This window comes from Perissodus microlepis, chromosome 6 (assembly GCF_051167445.1).
Source record: "Perissodus microlepis isolate ML-2025 ecotype Zambia chromosome 6, ASM5116744v1, whole genome shotgun sequence".
NCBI classification, from domain to species: domain Eukaryota; kingdom Metazoa; phylum Chordata; class Actinopteri; order Cichliformes; family Cichlidae; genus Perissodus; species Perissodus microlepis.
The window spans coordinates 42,018,363-42,035,885 of NC_140466.1; the positions used below are offsets into that span (position 1 = coordinate 42,018,363).

Here is a 17,523-nt window from a genome sequence, read left to right on the forward strand (position 1 = left end):
AAACAAGATCTTTTTGTTTCTTTGTGCAACATGGGCCAAAAGTGCGTAGAGGAGTTATTGTTGTATGAAGAAAGTTTAATAACTCAGTTAGTACATTATGAAATAACATTCTTCAGTAATACAATAGATAATCAAGATGAGGCAGTAACTTACCTATATATATATATATACATATATGTAAGAAATAAGAAAGAAAGACACTGGGCAACAATGGCCTACATGGCCTACATGTTAGCGTGATGGTCTGGGGCAGCACCTGGAAGACTTGCTGTGGTAAATGGAAGCATGAATTCTGCTGTTTACAAAAACATCCTGATGGAGAATGTCCGTACATCTGTTCATGACCTCAAGCTGAAGTTCACCTGGTTCAGCAGCAGGCCAATGATCCAAAACACACCAGAATATCTACCTCTGCATGGCTTAGGAAAAACAAGATGAAGACTTTGGAGTGGGGGGGGGTCAAAGATGAGCGAGCCTAAATTACATTTTTTTAGGATAGGGGGCAAAGACATTTCATACAGGCCCATGTAGGTTTGGATCTTTCCCCTTACCAATAAATGCCTTCATTTAGAAACTGCATTTCATGTTTACTTGTGTTATTGTTGTCTAATAGTTACATTTGTTTGATGATCTGAAATGTTTAAGTGTGACGAACATAAAGAAAAATAGGAAATCAAGAAGGGGGAAAACCCTTTTTCACACCACTGTGTGCTCCAGTTTGTGCGATATATAATGTTAACATGGTTACATAGAGTACATGGTTACTGGTTATATTCCAGTTTATTGTGACAAAGCCAACACACAGCCATGGTCTTTTCCTTTTTGTTTCATCAAAGTTCTGCTGAACTGTGCCAATGAGCATGGCTGCCTTCTGTTTGCTTTCCAGCACATTTACAGTTTCCATTCACAGAAAGAGTGATGGTGTCAGAGCCAGGCTGTTTTGGCTAGCAGGGAGGACAAGGCTCTCTCTGGAGCGTTCCTACATGGTTTGAGTGATTATATGAAAGATGGATTAGTTGCTACAAACTTGCCTGTTCAACTCGTGTTGCCATTGGCTGCCACCAGGCCTGAAATGGTATTCTGACATGCCAGGTATTTGCCAGGTGGCATGAAGAGCATGTGGGGCAATGGGTCAATATAGTTTTATAGCAGGCTAGGTAGTGCTGTGCACCAACCCTACAACCACTGACAGCAGCCCATTTGTTCATTTTCATTACTGACACTGGATTACCCAAATCTCTTAACACAACCGGCCCCTCCCCTACCTCCCGTGTGCTCATGCATCTTTTGAGTTTATTGTTGAAAATGTGGTTGATACAGATAGACAAACAAAAGTGAAAAGACAGAGCAAGAGAAAGAGAAAAATAAACTATACATAGAGGCAGCAAAATGCATGTGATTGGTACATGAGCCAGTACCAACACGACTAAAGGAATGAGGTGACCTTTCTGGTCCAGTGGTGTAAAAATAACAATCAATATTAAAAACATAGAGCAGTTTCCAGCTGGTTCACCAACTGGCCAATCGCCGCACCACCAGCATACATGCCCCCACATGCTCGGCCTGCAATCATCATCACAGTCCATGGAGCCGATCCCAGGCTCACCTGCCCCAGCCCCACATACTTGTCTTCCTGTGCAGCACCGCAGTTCATTCTGTTATAGTTTTCTCTGCATTTATGCCACATTATAAATTATGAAAAAAGAAATAATGCACAATGCATTACCATTACTGGTTGTATTACAATACTCCCAGTAGCCACAATGTATGTGGAGTTATTTTTTCTTGTTCAATATACAAATTCCTTATTGGAAGACTTTTATTCTTATAAAGCTTTTAGTTGGTATATCATTGGTTAGGTCTTTAAGACCACATGACAAAATGGCATTTAAAAAACTCTATTTAAAATCTGCAACACAAAGTGTGCAGAAATGGTGATTGTGAGGTTATAGGAGAAAGGACTCCTCTACAGTGACATCACTGAAGTTTTCATCAGTAAGAAGCTTTTGGTTCAAATCCTTTCAGTGGTAGTCGAGACATTGTGTGACGACGAACAGCTCAACCCTCAGCCCTCACTTCACCACACAGGAGATGGGAAAATGAGCATAATGAACAAGGAAGGGCTGATAGAAATGAGAAGAGAACATGAGAGAGAGTTAATGAAAGACAAGAGGGAAGACATACAGATTGCACCAGAAATAACACAAACAGGAAGCTGGTGTCAACGGCAAAGGAAACCACATCTCTGCACTCGGTAACCACCTTCATCCCTGTCTCTCCCCATTTTCTTTGTCTTTCTGTCTTCTTTAAAATCAACAAAATGTTCAAAGAAACAATCAGGTCAACTTGGTTGAATCATTTTACTTATGACAAAAAGTTGCACTTAGTATAACAAACAGTACTATATTACCATGTTACACTCCAATTGTTCTTTTTCTGAAAATGTTTTGATGAGGAGAATATTTACAACATGTTGAAGATTGTTCCTGCAGTTCTCAGGGTCATCGCTGGTTATTCACGCACAAAGAGTTCAAGTTGTGAAACTTGTAAGCAAGCAAAGTAAAAAGTAAAGTGAAAAGTACTGTGAAGCCGCTGAGGCCACTAACTGCACTAACACCTAAGTTATACTCAATCAGACACAACATTTAATAGAATAAAGCACAGAAAGAAAAACATTTATCTGCAAGTTACCATTTAAAAAGCTGGAGTGCTTGCTTAAAATAGCATTTTCTGTTTTCAATCCTTCTTGATGACTAACTTTCATATTAAACAATAAATAAAAAAACAAAAAACAACTTTAGACATTTCTAATTGCTTAGTGGATTCTTCTGAATCATTGGGTGACGTGAGCCGAACTCCACCCAGGAGTTTGTTGTTCATGAACACGTCAAAATGTGATGCAATTCAAAACTTTATTCAATTCAGTTATATTTAAACACAGAAGTTGTCTCAAGGTGCTTTAACTGTAAGGCAGAGACCCCTAATTAAAAATGTTTATGTGTGTGAGATATTAATAGATTAAGTGGATTAAACTGAACTAAAACTAAATGGACTGTGATGGAGATAAGGCTCTGCAAAACAGGACAAAGGATCTTGTTAAAGTTTGAGAGGATGAGGGCGACAACTCCCATGTCAGAGATGTAGAAATGATTTAAATGGTCCTGTCTCTGTCTTATATTTATTCATGGTTAAGTTACAGGCTTTGCACAACATGTATAAATGTAAAACGCCATCTGTTTCAGTGTCGAGAGTAATTTGGACAAAGCTGCAGGTGGTGTAACCAAAAAGAAACAAAGAGTTACATTCAGACACACAGAAACATGGGGAGCTTTGCACTAAGGTTATATATGACTGTTTTGGAATAGATGTGATTTTATAGCTGTGTGATTGAGAAAAAAACTCAACTACATTAACTTGGAAATCTAGGTGTGTGTGCTACATCCTGTATGTTTTATTGATATAAACTTTACGTGATTGGCACTTAAAGCTAAATTCCAGCAAAACAAACTATAAACAGATGTCTGATTTGATGAAGCTCCCTTTAATGACTTCTTTGTTCTTTTCCAGGGTGGAATGATTGCACAGCATTCTCTGACATCACTTTCAAAACAAGAATTGAGTGAATTGATTTGGATTTTATCTACTACAAAATTGTGTGCTGTACAGTCATTCATGAATATTGTGTGTGTGTGTGTGTGTGTGTGTGTGTGTGTGTGTGTGTGTGTGGTCTACAGTTTTTGGGTTGGTGTTGTAGCTGCCGTCTGTAAGGCAGGGATGAGACCCTGTGCAACGTTTTTGTTCTCTCACAGTGGATCTCTCACAGTGGATCTCTCACAGTGGTGAGGCCACAATGAAACTCACTTTTACATAACTTTGAACCTAAATTTGTGACTTCGTGATAGACTCACAAAATAGGTGAAATATAGTTACAAATGAAAATATACTACATTTCCAGCTCACATAAGACAATGATGACAGTGATTATGACGGAGGAAGATGATGGAGGAAGATGATGGAGGAAGATGATGGAGGAAGATGACGGAGGAAGATGATGGAGGAAGATACAAGTCAGAGGTTGTAGTCGCTGTTCCTATTGGATGAAGGCTCTCTGCTGTCAGAGATTACCAAACGATCCAGAGCTGTCAGCACACAGGAGACACATCAGATTTAAAGCAACAAAATGAACTCTTGTGTACAGACACACAACACACACATGTGTGTGTATTTATGGCCTTGTGGGGACATCTCGTTGACACAATGCTTTCCCTAGGTGCTAACCCTAACCATTAAAAACAAATGCCTAACCCTGACCCTTATCCTAAACCCCACCATAACCTAATTGTAATCCTGACACTAAAACCACATTTTGACTCTCAACAAGGCCTTCAAACTCGTGGGGACCTGGATTATGGTCCCCACAAAGATGTTAATACCCGTCTACACACAGACACACACACACACACACACACACACACACTGTCTGGATTTACATATTATATATATTTCATATACTTTTCATAACAACATGCCTGGGTCTTTGAGAATATTATTGATGTGGCTAGATGCTGAATTCGGTGTTTTTGTTAAATCAGGGATAAAAATGTTTTCCTCCACCACGTCGTTTACCTCCCGTGGTCTGTTCAGGTGGTTGTTCAGTACTCCTCTTTTACAGACTGGACCAATAACTGATTTGGACAGTCCTAAAGTTTCCTCTACCTGTGATGTTTTTCTTCTGTTTAGCCTAATTATGACCTCTTTTATGACCTTATCAGTGACTTGTCCTATTACTTTTGCACTTGTAAAAATATGTACATGTATGTAACAATTAAATTCTAAAATTTGAAATGCATTTTTCTCAAATATTGTAAAGAATTAAAGGAGGAAATAATTATACACATTTTTTGACTTTGTGTGTGTTACCAGGGTAGGAGTGTCTCTTATCGCCATCATTATTTTTAACTGCAGTTTTCCCTCGATGATAAGACACTGAAAGAGACATAAAGAGATGGGATATCCATTACTTTTTTATATGTCTACATGTTTTTCCTTTATTTTTCTGATCATCAACAAAGCACACAAACCACCCATGTACATTTATGAGTGCAGTCCTGTGAATAAGACAATTACATAAACTTTATGAGTCAATAGCTTGTGGAACCACCTTTAGCAGCAATAACCTTAATAATCATATTGTTTATGACTGTCTCTTGCAGATCCTTATTCTGCCTCCATATTCTTTACAAAGTTGCTTTAGTACACTGAAGGCCTTCAGTGTATTTGCATAAATGTTTCTCTAAGGTCCTGTCACAGAATTTAAAATTCAATTCAATTCAACTTTATTTATATAGCGCCAAATGACAACAACAGTCACCTCAAGGTGCTTTATACTGTACAGTAGACCCTACAATAATACATACAGAGAAAAACCCAACAATCATATGACCCCCTATGAGCAAGCACTTTGGCGACAGTGAGAAGGAAAAACTCCCTTTTAACAGGAAGAAACCTCCAGCAGAACCAGGCCCGGGGGGGGCGGGGCCATCTGCTGTGATTGGTTGGGGTGAGAGAAGGAAGAGAGACAGAGATTAATAACAAGTATAATTCAGTGCAGAGAGGTCTATTAACACATAGTGATTGAAAAGGGTGACTGAAAGGAAAAACTCAATGCATCATGGGAATCCCCGGCAGAAGTGACTGCATTGGGCAATCTTAAAAGTAGAGATAGTGTCTGTCTCCTGAATCAAACTGGAAGCTGGTCCCACGGAAGAGGGGCCTGAAAACTGAAGGCTCTGCCTGTCATGGTGCCTGTGGCTCACCAGCTGATCCTGTATTAGGCAACATGTGTTTTTGTTGTTTTTGCTCTTTCTCTCTCTCTCTCCTGCCGGGGCGATGCTCATTATGGGCTCCCTCCCCTGGCCCACCCACCTGCCATCTCCACACCTGCTGCCTATCTGCATAATCGTGAGCCCTACTTAAGATAGCAGCACTGTGCTACTCGTCGCTGGATCGTTGAGCTATCAGCGTCAGTCGCTCAGTAGTTTGAGAATCAGAATCTGTGAGTTGTTTCCGTCTGTTCGCCTCTAACTAAAGTTTCTGTGTACAGATCTTTCCCGGACCTTTCCCTGCCTGCCTGTCATCTCGTGGACGAGTGTGTGGATTTGTGTAACCCAGTTGTGGAGAGAGGAGAGTGATTCTTTGGAGCGCGTCTGATCCCCTTCCTTTCCCTCCAGCACATTGTATATAGTATCACCTGGTGTTGTCTGTATCAATAAACTAACTGTCTTCTCTACAAGGATTTCTGGTCTGTGCATCAGTCCATTAACTGAACGTGACACTGCCTCCCATTCTACTTTTAAACACCGCCCCCTCGGCCTGTGCTTCGAGGTTTCTGGTAGTTAGAATGACTCGGGGGTGCTGATTCATTTAAACCAACACAATCATCCTGCTGCAACCAGGTTTCTGTAAGGCAGAGTTAATCGATTTGTTGATCAATTATTAAGTCATGTACTAACAGAGACTTGGAGGAGAGAGACCTCTTCAAACGCTTTGAAGTCTGGACTTTGTGCCATTGCAACACCTTGATTCTTTTCATGGTCGACCTTTCAGATTTTCTTTTTTCCTCATATTTGACCCAATTTGAGTCAAGCTTTACCTGTCATTCAGATGGCCTCACATTTGACTCTAGAGTATTATGCTATACAGAGGAGGTTGTGGCGTGGTGATGTGATTGTTTCCATTGTTGTCTCATAGCAAGAAGGCCCTAAGTTATAATTTACTTGCTGAATGGTTGTCTGTCTCTATATATTACAATCAGTCATATACAGAGTGTTCCCATCCTCTTGCCCTGTGACCAATGGAATAAGCCCCTGATTTGGATGGATGGATAGATATGGCTTAGATAGTTCATGGTCCGCTCGAGGACTGCAAGATGTCTGGGTTTGCTCAAAGAAATGTCAAAACACCCAGGAGCAACATCTCAGTTTAATCTACAGGCTTGTGAATGCTGATTATAGTACAATATGAAAAAGACTCAACAAGTATAGGTTCTTTGGAAGGATTTCCAGGTAAAACCTCTTTTCTTAAAAAAAGAACATGGGAGCACAACTTAAAGTTGCATTTGAACAAAACACAAGACTTCTGGAACAGTATTTGGATCAATGAGACCAAAAATGAAATCCTTGGCCATAATGCACAATTCCATATTTGGTAAAAACCAAACACAGCAAATGTCTGGAAACAATCTAAAGCAACATTGTTACAAACAGGAGTTCCACAAGCCATCGAATCCATTGAGTCCTGTGAAACACTTCTTACATGACCATATATCAAACAGGGTACTATTTTGAAATACAGTATGTGATCAATGATATTAGAGCTGAGACTTAGAGTGCATGACTCACCGCTGTGACTCTGTGTTGGTCCTATCCAACGATTCTGCCTCCTGTCTGAAACTGGAAATCAACAGTGAACATGTGTGTCAGCACGTTAGCTATGCCATACTCTGGTTTCTCTGTTGTGTACCAATTAAAAACACTCCCAGAAAGTTGATTCTATTCATCGGTACATTTACAAAGTGACCAAATCTAGCACCACTGGCTAACAATGGGCTGTGAGGTCAGTTGCATGATCATTAATATGCAAATTGTCACATGACCACTGATCAATACCATGAGTACCATCCACAGAGAGATGGGGAATGGCTGCAATCACATCATTGTAAGATGGTGACAGTTGTACCCTTAGGCCCCCTCCTTGATTCAGAGATGGTCTTTTCCAGAGATGGTCTCCTTGACTCCTTGATCCTCCTGGCACTTACCAGTGTACACTATATTACTCTGTTTGTGCCAATGGAGCTGATCCTTGGGGTGATTTTTTGCAAAATGATCCTATTGGTCATTGTGCAAATGTACTGTTTATAATGTTGGGGAAACCTGGAGTCAGCTGAGACTAAAGAAGTCACTTGGATTAACGAAATGGTCCCCTCATTGAAAACGGCATTTCCAGATGAGCAGAATGAACTTTCTTGGATTTCACTATCTGAATGACTGAGTATGCATCAATTTGAATCTGAAGTCTTCCAACAGCACGTCATCTATTCTATTTTATTCTGACAAAAACCTGTGGACTGTGTGTGTACTCACATCTCTTCTGCAGGGCTTTTACAGTAGGTCTGGTGAAGCGCATCAGGAAAAGGATGAGCAATATGCAGAAGAGCAACGCTGTCATCACTTTGTAGGTCTTCAGCTGTGCCGTGTCCTTCTCAGCTGGACACACACAAACATGCAAACACACATATTATCTGAATAGCACATATACTGTATGTATAAAAGCTGGTATTCTGTGTAAAGTACAAATAATAGTTTAACGCAATAATATACAGATAATTTATTTATTTGATAATAGTACAAAGGTTTGGCATCATCTCTTTGAAATAACTAACATTTTTGTGAAGAATCTGCATATGTTGCTCCTAAACCTGCCATGTAGCATTAATGTGGTTTTACACAGACTGCTCCACGTTTTCATCAGAGTACAGCATGAAGCCAGTTAGACTTTTGGGAAGTTGCTCTGATCAGTTAAGTAGCAGAGGGGGTCATTAATTAGTTTCAGCTGCTATTGTGTTCACGAAATTACCAACATGTTCAGGAACAACAATGAGACAACCTCCAAAACATGAATGGTTTTACAGGTGGAGGCCAATATTTTTCCTTCCCCATCTTTTCTGACTGTTTTTTCACTAGTTTTGCATTTGGCTAAGGTTAGTGTCACTACCGGTGGCATGAGGTGATGCTTGGACCCCACAAAGGTTGTGCAGGTAGTCCAACTCCTCCAGAATGGAACATCAATAAGTGCTATTGCCAAAAGGTTTGCTGTGTCTCCCAGCACAGTCCAAGAGAAAGGCAGATAGGGCTGTAGAAGGTCCTTAATCCATCAGGAGGACCGGTATCTGCTCCTTTGTGCAAGGAGGAACAAGATGAGCATTTCCAGAGCTGCAAAAAATCCTTTGGCAGGTAACCGATTCTGATTGTTCTGACCAAGCAATCAGAAACAGACTTCATAAGGGTGGCCTGAGCAGGTGGGCTCTAGTGGGCTCTGTGCTCACTGCCTGGCACCATGGAGTTGGACTGGTATTTGCCATAGAACACCAGAACTGGCAGGTCCACCACTGGCACAATGTGCTTTTCACAGATGAGAGCATGCTGACTGAGCACATGTGACAGACGTGAGAGGGTCTAGAGAAGCACGCTGCCTGTAACATTCTTCTGGATGACCGATTTGGTGCTGCATCAGTGATGGTCTAGGGACACATCTACATGATGTCACAGGCCTCTACAGGCTTGGCAACAGCACCCTGACTGCCATTAGCTTTCAGGATGAAATGCTTGGACCCTTGGATCCTACACTGGTACACATTCCTCCTCATTAGGAGCATGTCCCAATGTTGTCAGGCATGCATACAAACACATGGGGCTTGTGTGCATGCTCTATTGCTGCAAAGAAATTTAGGTAAAATGGACTAGCCTGCAGCACCTGTCTTTGAATTCAGCCCTCTGTAGGGTGATAATTTACATTTCCATCAAACAGTGTGGGATCTTCTCACTCCCCGGGCCGTATCAGTTTAGATATCCAGCATGGTTTGTTTCCCACTGAGATCTGATTTCTCGTTTTCCAAGTCTTCCTGTGATTTCTTTCAGCATATTTATAGAAGACAAGTTGTCAGCTGCACTAGTGCTTATACCATCACAGAGAGGGTGCCTCCTCTCCTCAGGTCAGAGGACATGGCATTCATGGTTTTCATTCAGTGAAACCACAGCATCATTTCCACCCTAAATGTGTTTGTGAGTGCAGTGACGACCCATGTTTACAGGTAATGTTTGTTAGTGTTTCTGAGGCCTGGCATAAATTACCAATACAGAATCAATATAGAATCATGTATTTATTTTCCCCCAGTGCCGTCTAGACTCCAAGATCACAACTGGTTTCGGTTGTCGATCATAAATTTAAAAGAGCATCACATGTGTTGCAGTTCTTAAATGCACAACTTAAAGTCTGCAGAGAAAAAACAAGTCAAACCACACGACATGAAATTGGCACCGTTGAAAATCTACAAAGATCTGCAGACAGACAGCAGACCAGCCTTTGACCCACAGCACAGGCTGGCATGTTGTTTGCTACTCTCTCAGTAACGCTGTCACCTTGATGATCTCTGCCTTCAATCCGATCCAGCTATGGCTCTCTGATCTGACACACATCTTTCAAATGATGCCTGAATTGTGTTTGTTTTTTTGTTTTTGTTTTTTGATCAAACAGGAAGCGGTGGATAGAAAATGCAGGATTACCACAACATTACCTTTACATTTGGTTGAAGAAGTGACTGCATTGGGCGCTTTATTCACAAAGTTTGTAGTTTTAGAGGTGGTGGCAGTTGTCACAGGACTGCTAGTCAGGGAAATGGAGCTGACAGTGTAGTTTTCAGTTTGGGTATAATCTGGAGTTTGGGTATGTCCTGGAGGACACATATCAGTTAGTATATATAACAAAAGTACAACAATAATGAATGTATCCCTCTGTCGTGGACTTCAGTATGTGGACTAGAGACGCTGTGAATCAAACCTTATGAAGACGACCTGCAGGGAAGAATAAAGTTACAAGAAACATGGAACAAAATCATACATTTACAAGAGAAACAAAGATATTCTTTAAGATTATGTTTGTGAGAAAATAAAAAACAACAAACAAAAAGATTTTTCAAGGAACAGCATCCTTAAAGTTTATCTTCCATTGGAAGGTCATTGCTGTGCAGCTGACTATGACCCAGCTAAGCTCCTGCAGATTACAGCATATAAACCTTTGATCCTCAATAACTGCAGACGCACATTCAGGACCTGCTCTACACTGTTCCAAAAAATAGTAATGTCAACGTATCTTACTGTATATTTTACAGTTTTGTCTTTCTAGAATATCATTACATTTACATAAGTAGACTGTGATTTTACATGCCAAAGGTAAAATAACATAACATCACTGTAAATATAGTAAAACACAATTTACTTGTTTTTTAAATATATATTTTTTGTACATATGCATATTTAGATTGTAAAAATACATTCAGAAATGTATCATAATTTCACAAATCTTTGTCTGTCATGTGAGAGAATGATCTGTTAAATTCAAATGTAATACTATGGAAAAATATATAAAATGATCGAAAATTAATGAGAATAATCAATAATTAAAGGAGTATTTGAATTATAATTTTGCTGAAAAGTTCATGTCATCTAGGTGTGATTCAATAATTCAGAGGTAACAAGTGAAAATATAATTAATAGGAATAAAAACATAAAACATTGCACGGCCACGCTGTGCTAATTATATATTTTAAAAAAATAAATGTAGAGGTAGGAATTGCTATTAATATAAATCTCAAAGTATTCACAACATTCCTGAACAGAAATAGGCCTCTGCACCTGGGGTGAGGGTGTGGCCATGAAAACAATGTGACATGCCATTGGATGTTGGGACACATAATAACATGACGCTAAGCATCGGCCAATGAATGTGAACTAACAACCACAAGGTCGCGGGTATGGCAGCACTGTAGGAAAACATCCTAATATAAAAGTATTTTACTGCATTTTACAGTTTTGTTCTGTTCTTCTAGAACATCATTAAAGTTACGTAAATAGACTGATTTCACATTTCAAATGTAAATTAACGTTAAATCACTGTAATGTAATAAAACATCATTTTCATGATTGTTAAATGTATCTGTCTGTACATATGCATATTTAGATACAGATTCACAAATGTATCATGACTGCACGAATATCTGTCCGTTATTTGAAAGATCGAACTGTTGAATTCAAATGTAATGCTATGGAAAAGTATATAACATGATTCCTATAAGCTTGTGTTACATCACATAAGTATTATTATCATGGCTATTTAGGGCGATCGTGGCTCAAGAGTTGGCAGTTCGCCTTGTGATCAGAAGGTTGCCGGTTCGAGCCCCGGTATTGTGTCCGTGGTCAAGACTCTTCACCTACTGGTGATGGCCAGAGGGGCCGATGGTGCGATACGGCAGCCTCGCCTCTGTCAGTCTGTCCCAGGGCACGCAATCCATTATTATTGAAGTTAACTGTATATTTCTGTACATTTACGTATTATGATTCATATTGCCACATTCAGTGACCTTGTTTATAGGTAATTTCATTGTTTGATCACGTTAAAATGTTCCTAATTTAATGTCTAAAAGCACTTGAAAAAGGCAGAATCCCATGTAAAATTAGCACAACAAACCCTATTGTCATTCCTGGAAATAACCGTATTTTTATGAGGAAGTTATTTTCTGTTATTTTACGGTAGCATTTTGGCGCCCCAGCTGCTGGAATATGACCGTTTTTTTAAGATGTTTTTTTAACAGTGCACTCAAAGCACTTTGGAAATTGGTGAAACCAGAAGAAAAGACTTGATGCTACAAATTTAAAGTTTTGTGAATTTTGTCCCGCATGTTGGAAATTTGTGCGAGATGGTTGATTAGAGATGATTAGAGCCGTAACAAACTGTAAAAAATGACATCAAAGTTCATTGATGGATATTTAGTTTTTAATCAGCGATGACTTCCTTAGTAAACTAGTAGCAGGGGTACGTGAGCTCTGATGTGTTTTTAGATATCACCTTCTTATTCTCGAAACACCAGAAACCATCTTCTATTTGGTGCCGCTGAGCTGTAGTGGTGACACAAGTTTCAGCGGCATGGATTTCAAAGCCTCTGCAAACAGAAGTGAAACTATGTGCACGACTAAACCGCTGTAGGGAAACGTACAGATAAGACCTTTTTATATAAAGATGAACAGTACAGACTGACCCACATTTCAAACTTATCTTACTAATAAAATATAATAATTTTATCTGGAATACATACAAAACATTTCATATGTATGTATGTTATTTTTAATTTATTTTTACTGGTATTTTTTTCTTATTTATTTTATTATTTGGCTTGTGTCACAGTCGAGGTCTGTGTGGAATGAACAGGAAAGCTTTAAAAAACAATCATTTTTAGGGACAACTGAAACAACAAACAACAAAGTGTAAATGTACAGTAGTACTACCATTAAAATGTACCCGACGTATCAAACCAGTAAAATTACCCTTTGAGTATATCATGAACAGTATCGGGTCATTGGGTGCTACTCCTAAAGCATAATTCAGTGCCCGTTCGAATGTGTACTCTATTGTTTGGTCATTTTTGGCTGACGATAACAACGACTGTTCGCGAAAGAGGCTGACGGCCACTCTGAAGCATTTTCTCTTTATTTTCTGCAACAGTGTCGGGCAGCGATCATCCGAGGCTGGCTGTGAGGACCCTGAAAGCACCACAGGTGACCTTTGTAGACGGTCTAAACCAGGGGGGTCAAACTCAAATACACAGTGGGCCAAAATTCAAAACTGGAACAAAGTCGCGGGCTAACATTAATATTTATTGAAAAAAAAATCTCCCTCCAGATATAAGAATGAATCTTTTCTTATGGACTCAAACAAGTTTTGCTGAAAAACTGAATATGGAACAAGCAAAGCTTAATACTAAACAATATATATATTAGCTGTATAATACCAGTAGGCCAGCTCTGATAGTAATTTGGTGTGGCTTCGCGGGCCAAATGTAATTAGGCTGCGGGCCAAATTTGGCCCGCGGGCCAGAGTTTGACACCTATGGTCTAAACTAATATCACATCTTGAATTCACCTTGAATTTATTCCCTCTTCCTGTTCAAAATGAGTCTTTGTTAGTATCTCGAACTCATTGTCTCATGTTATCGATCCATCGCTCAGGATCATTGTGCTGCTGAAGTAACGCGCCGATATTGAAGTATCTGTGGAGGGTATTTAAGTACGTTCTACTTTTCCAGCACTTGCTTTTACACTACAAGCCACAATCACACATGTACATTTATACAGTGCTTCTTCTTCTGTTACCTTTACTACACACACTCGCACCAACAGATAATCAACAGTTCAGTAACTTGCTCAAAGATATGAAGGAACTCTGCAGAAACCGGGGAGCGATACTCAGATTAGTGGACGAACGCTGTGCTAAAACGTATCTGCCAGTAAAACTAGTGTTTAATAAGAGTGCGCTTTTCTCTGTCAGTTAAAGCAGGTTTCAGACTCACTGATGTCATTTCTAGTTTTTGTGTCATTCCAGGTAAATTATTACCTGTAAGAATGACTCACAGCACATCGTTATCTCTCTATATATTTACTTTAGTAACTAAACTCATAAAGATTTGTAGATTAAATAAGATCAAAACTCCAGCTCACGGTTGTTTCTGGAGTGCATCATTGATGGCCTGAAAGAGGGCAGCTACAACACATCGCACAGGCTGTAACTGCGCTGTGCTGTGAGCGTTGGTGATACTCGGTTGTAATAAAAATGAGTTTATGACCGTTTTACAGTTCACAGCAGTTTACCATTAATTTGTTGCATTGGTGTTATGACAGCATTTTTTATTTTGGTTAGAAAAATAGCTTTTTCTCATCACTATCGACACAATAGTACGCATCACCCTGAATACGCAGTCAGCGGTGGACAAACGCTATCGGCCCAGCTGCTGGAATATCACAATATCAGCATGTTGGTGAAGACAAAAGAGTCATACGAACAGCACACATTAATGACGAGTCGGCACCAGAAATATTTTTCCTGTGCTCAGATTAAAATCAGTCCAAAATAAAAGAAAGATGAAGACAAAGAATGATTTGGGCGATACTTTGCTAACAGCTTCCTAGTTCACTAAGATAACGACGAAGGTTTTGACGCTGAGTAAAACCAGCAGGATTGTAAATGCAGGGAGGATTTGTGCTTGTGTCAGTGGCCTTTTTATTTAGCTGTGCTCTGTATTGTTTGCATCATCACGTACTGCATGAAATAATGTGCAGCAGACGACTTGGAATCATCAACATTTAAACTTTGAAATCTCTTATTTTAATGGATGTGAATAATCTGCATCTGGTCTCTTTATTATCATGTTATTTGTAACTATCTTCTGTCTGTTTTTGAGGTTTTATTTTATTCTATCTGTTTTTTACTTCTTTCCCCGTTTAAAACAAGTTTAAAACCATGTTGCAGTCACGCTTGCTTGGTGCAAACACACAAAATAAAACAGTGTAAAAACTATGCTTGAAAACTTCCTGCATGCAGTGTGGGTGTCTCCTGTAATTTATATTCAGCATTGTTGTTGCATGATGTTCACAGAACCTGAACGACCGTAAAGCAAATCAAATCAGATTTAAACATCCCACATTGATAGTTTTCAATATTTTCCAATCGTGTGAGCAATGATGATGCACAACAGACAAGAATTAAATGTTTAATAAGAGGCTAAAATATATATTTAAATTTATTTTAATGTTCGAGTGTTTAACAGTAATTTTCTTATTGTCTTGGTGTTATCGAGCTCACGGCTTTATAAGAAAAATAATGAATTTCTCAGGTTTACGACAAACTTTGCGATGCTTGAATTCAAATTCACGCTTCTGTCAGCAGTTTAAGGTCAGTAACAGCTTTTCATTAAAAACAAGATTTTAGGTGATGGAAAGATGAAAGGCCGATCAGACCTGTCAGGCTGTGGCGACAGTCGGCACAAAATCACCTGGATAAAAAGGTGAACTGGAAGAAATGAATTAGAGGTCTCAGAGAGCGGGTCAGACGCCACCCTAACCCCAACGCCTTCAATGGAACAGCGCTCTGCACTCGCATCAGCAGCAGCAAACGGACTGAAGGACGGACCCACTGACACCATGCTGTTGTGTCTCTTGTCTGTGTTTTATTTCCCAGAAGCCGTTTTTGTTGGAGTGCATCGTGAGGCTGACTGGGCCACACCGATCTTTGACGCTCCTGCATGTTTTCACTACTGATGGCAAATGACATGACGCACAGCGTGAGCGTTCCTCTCCAACGCCTGACGTGTGATATGTTAAAATGACTTTGTTGAAAAAAGAGTAAACATGCTCAGTGTTAGTTTCCTGCTGTTCCTTTTGTTTCCATGTCTGAAGTATTTGTGAGTGTTTAGGGTCCGTGGACCACAGCTTTGTGCTGCTGGGAGACACTGAAGCCCACGGCGTCAGTGCACATGTTAAACTCGGTGAACAAAAGGAGTGGGAGGCCAGTATTCACATTATCTTTACTATACTATACTTACTGTACTATCTTTACTATTTTAAGTTTGTGGGGTGAAAATAAGTGTTTGCTGCTGCGGAGGTCTGCTTCACTTTTTGAGGAAGCACCTGCTAGTTAAGTTCAGCTCCACAAAGAGGCCTTCAGCAGAGGAGCCGGACGCTGCTGCTCAAAGCTTTGAGTTCTTAGTGACGCTGACAGTATTTAGCTCATTGTTGGTGGTGTGGTAGAGGAGACGCTGCCAGTTAGGTGAAACCAATACGATGAGATACAGCAGACTCTCCGGACTGTAAAATATCCAAGTTAATTATTGGTGACACAGACGTGTTCCCGTGAGTTAGTGCAGGAGCCATGCTTTAGTAACACAGTGACCGCTACCTTTATAGTCATTTAAGGTAAGAAGTTGATCTAAAGGTTACAATGCAGGTCACCAGCTCAGCTTCAGCTGAATGTTTTCAGCAGTGACACACGCACAGCAACAGGGCTGATACTGTAAGATGGTCGTGTTGTTATAAGGGCTGTAGTGTGATGCAGTGATCACAGAGTCATCCACACGCTCACTCGTTACCTGATGTTTGTTAGCATAAAATCAGCTCCGAGTGTTCATTCATCCTCATGGTGAATATATGACATGTCGTTCAAACCACGAGCTCCACATTACAGCTCTAAGCTCTCGATTATTGCTCGCTCATCAAGGTTTGTCTGATGAAAGCAAAGTTAAATGAAAGGACGGACTTTACTGACCACTCGCAACAAAGTGAGGAGTTTATCTTGTGCCCCTAAGCACTGCGTCTACAATGCATCCACAGTTACAGCAAAATGAGACAAACCGGTCTGACTGAGAGGCCTGCTTTGCTTTTAGTATTCGGTTTGCCCCAAAATAAAGCAGACTTACCATTAGTCACAAGTAAGAGCGCAGAGATGATCACAAGAGCCCTCAGATCCATCACAGTATCAACGTGCCACCAGAAGGTAAGTGAGAAGGCAGACAGACGACACAAATCAGATCAAGGCACCAACAACAGTAAACCTGATGTGAAAGGAAATGATGCAGAAGTGTCAAACTCCTCTGCCCTACCCTCCCTCCCCCTTCTCCATGCTGTGAATCACTTCATCCCCAGCCTGCTGCTGCTGCTCGTGCTTGTGCAAAAGTGCAAATTTCCTCCCTTCAAAGCGAGCTGAGTGAAGAAAGGCAGAAAGGGGTGGGGAAAGTAGCACGATAAGAAGCGAGGAAGAAGGAAGGGGTAGGAGGAAGAGGTGAAGGGAAGACTTACGTGCATGTGTGTATTCATTTTCACTTCAGCAGTTCTGACTCACAAGTCTCTGTCGCCCGCCGAGTCCGAC

General features: G+C 40.2%; 1 protein-coding gene across 1 annotated transcript; it reads right to left on the reverse strand.

The window, feature by feature from the left end:
* Window positions 1–2,346: 2,346 nt before the first annotated feature.
* Window positions 2,347–17,237, reverse strand: cd5 (CD5 molecule). Its single transcript, XM_084932397.1, has 6 exons — window positions 17,075–17,237; window positions 10,352–10,507; window positions 8,142–8,264; window positions 7,401–7,451; window positions 4,921–4,986; window positions 2,347–4,139 (listed from the first exon to the last, which is right to left on the reverse strand). Exons 1-6 carry the CDS (start codon window positions 17,124–17,126, stop codon window positions 4,069–4,071), a joined length of 519 nt encoding a protein of 172 aa, XP_084788523.1. The 5' UTR covers window positions 17,127–17,237; the 3' UTR covers window positions 2,347–4,068.
* Between the last annotated feature and the right edge of the window lie 286 nt (window positions 17,238–17,523).

Bases quoted from the DNA above. Each gene is read 5' to 3' on its own strand.
- cd5 (XM_084932397.1), bottom strand. From the start codon at position 17,126: ATGGATCTGAGGGCTCTTGTGATCATCTCTGCGCTCTTACTTGTGACT. The intron at 10,508-17,074 runs GTAAGTCTGCTT...TGTGTCCTCCAG, and splicing joins GCTCTTACTTGTGACTAATG to GACATACCCAAACTCCAGAT. The intron at 4,140-4,920 runs GTAACACACACA...GTGTGCTGACAG, and splicing joins TAAGAGACACTCCTACCCTG to CTCTGGATCGTTTGGTAATC.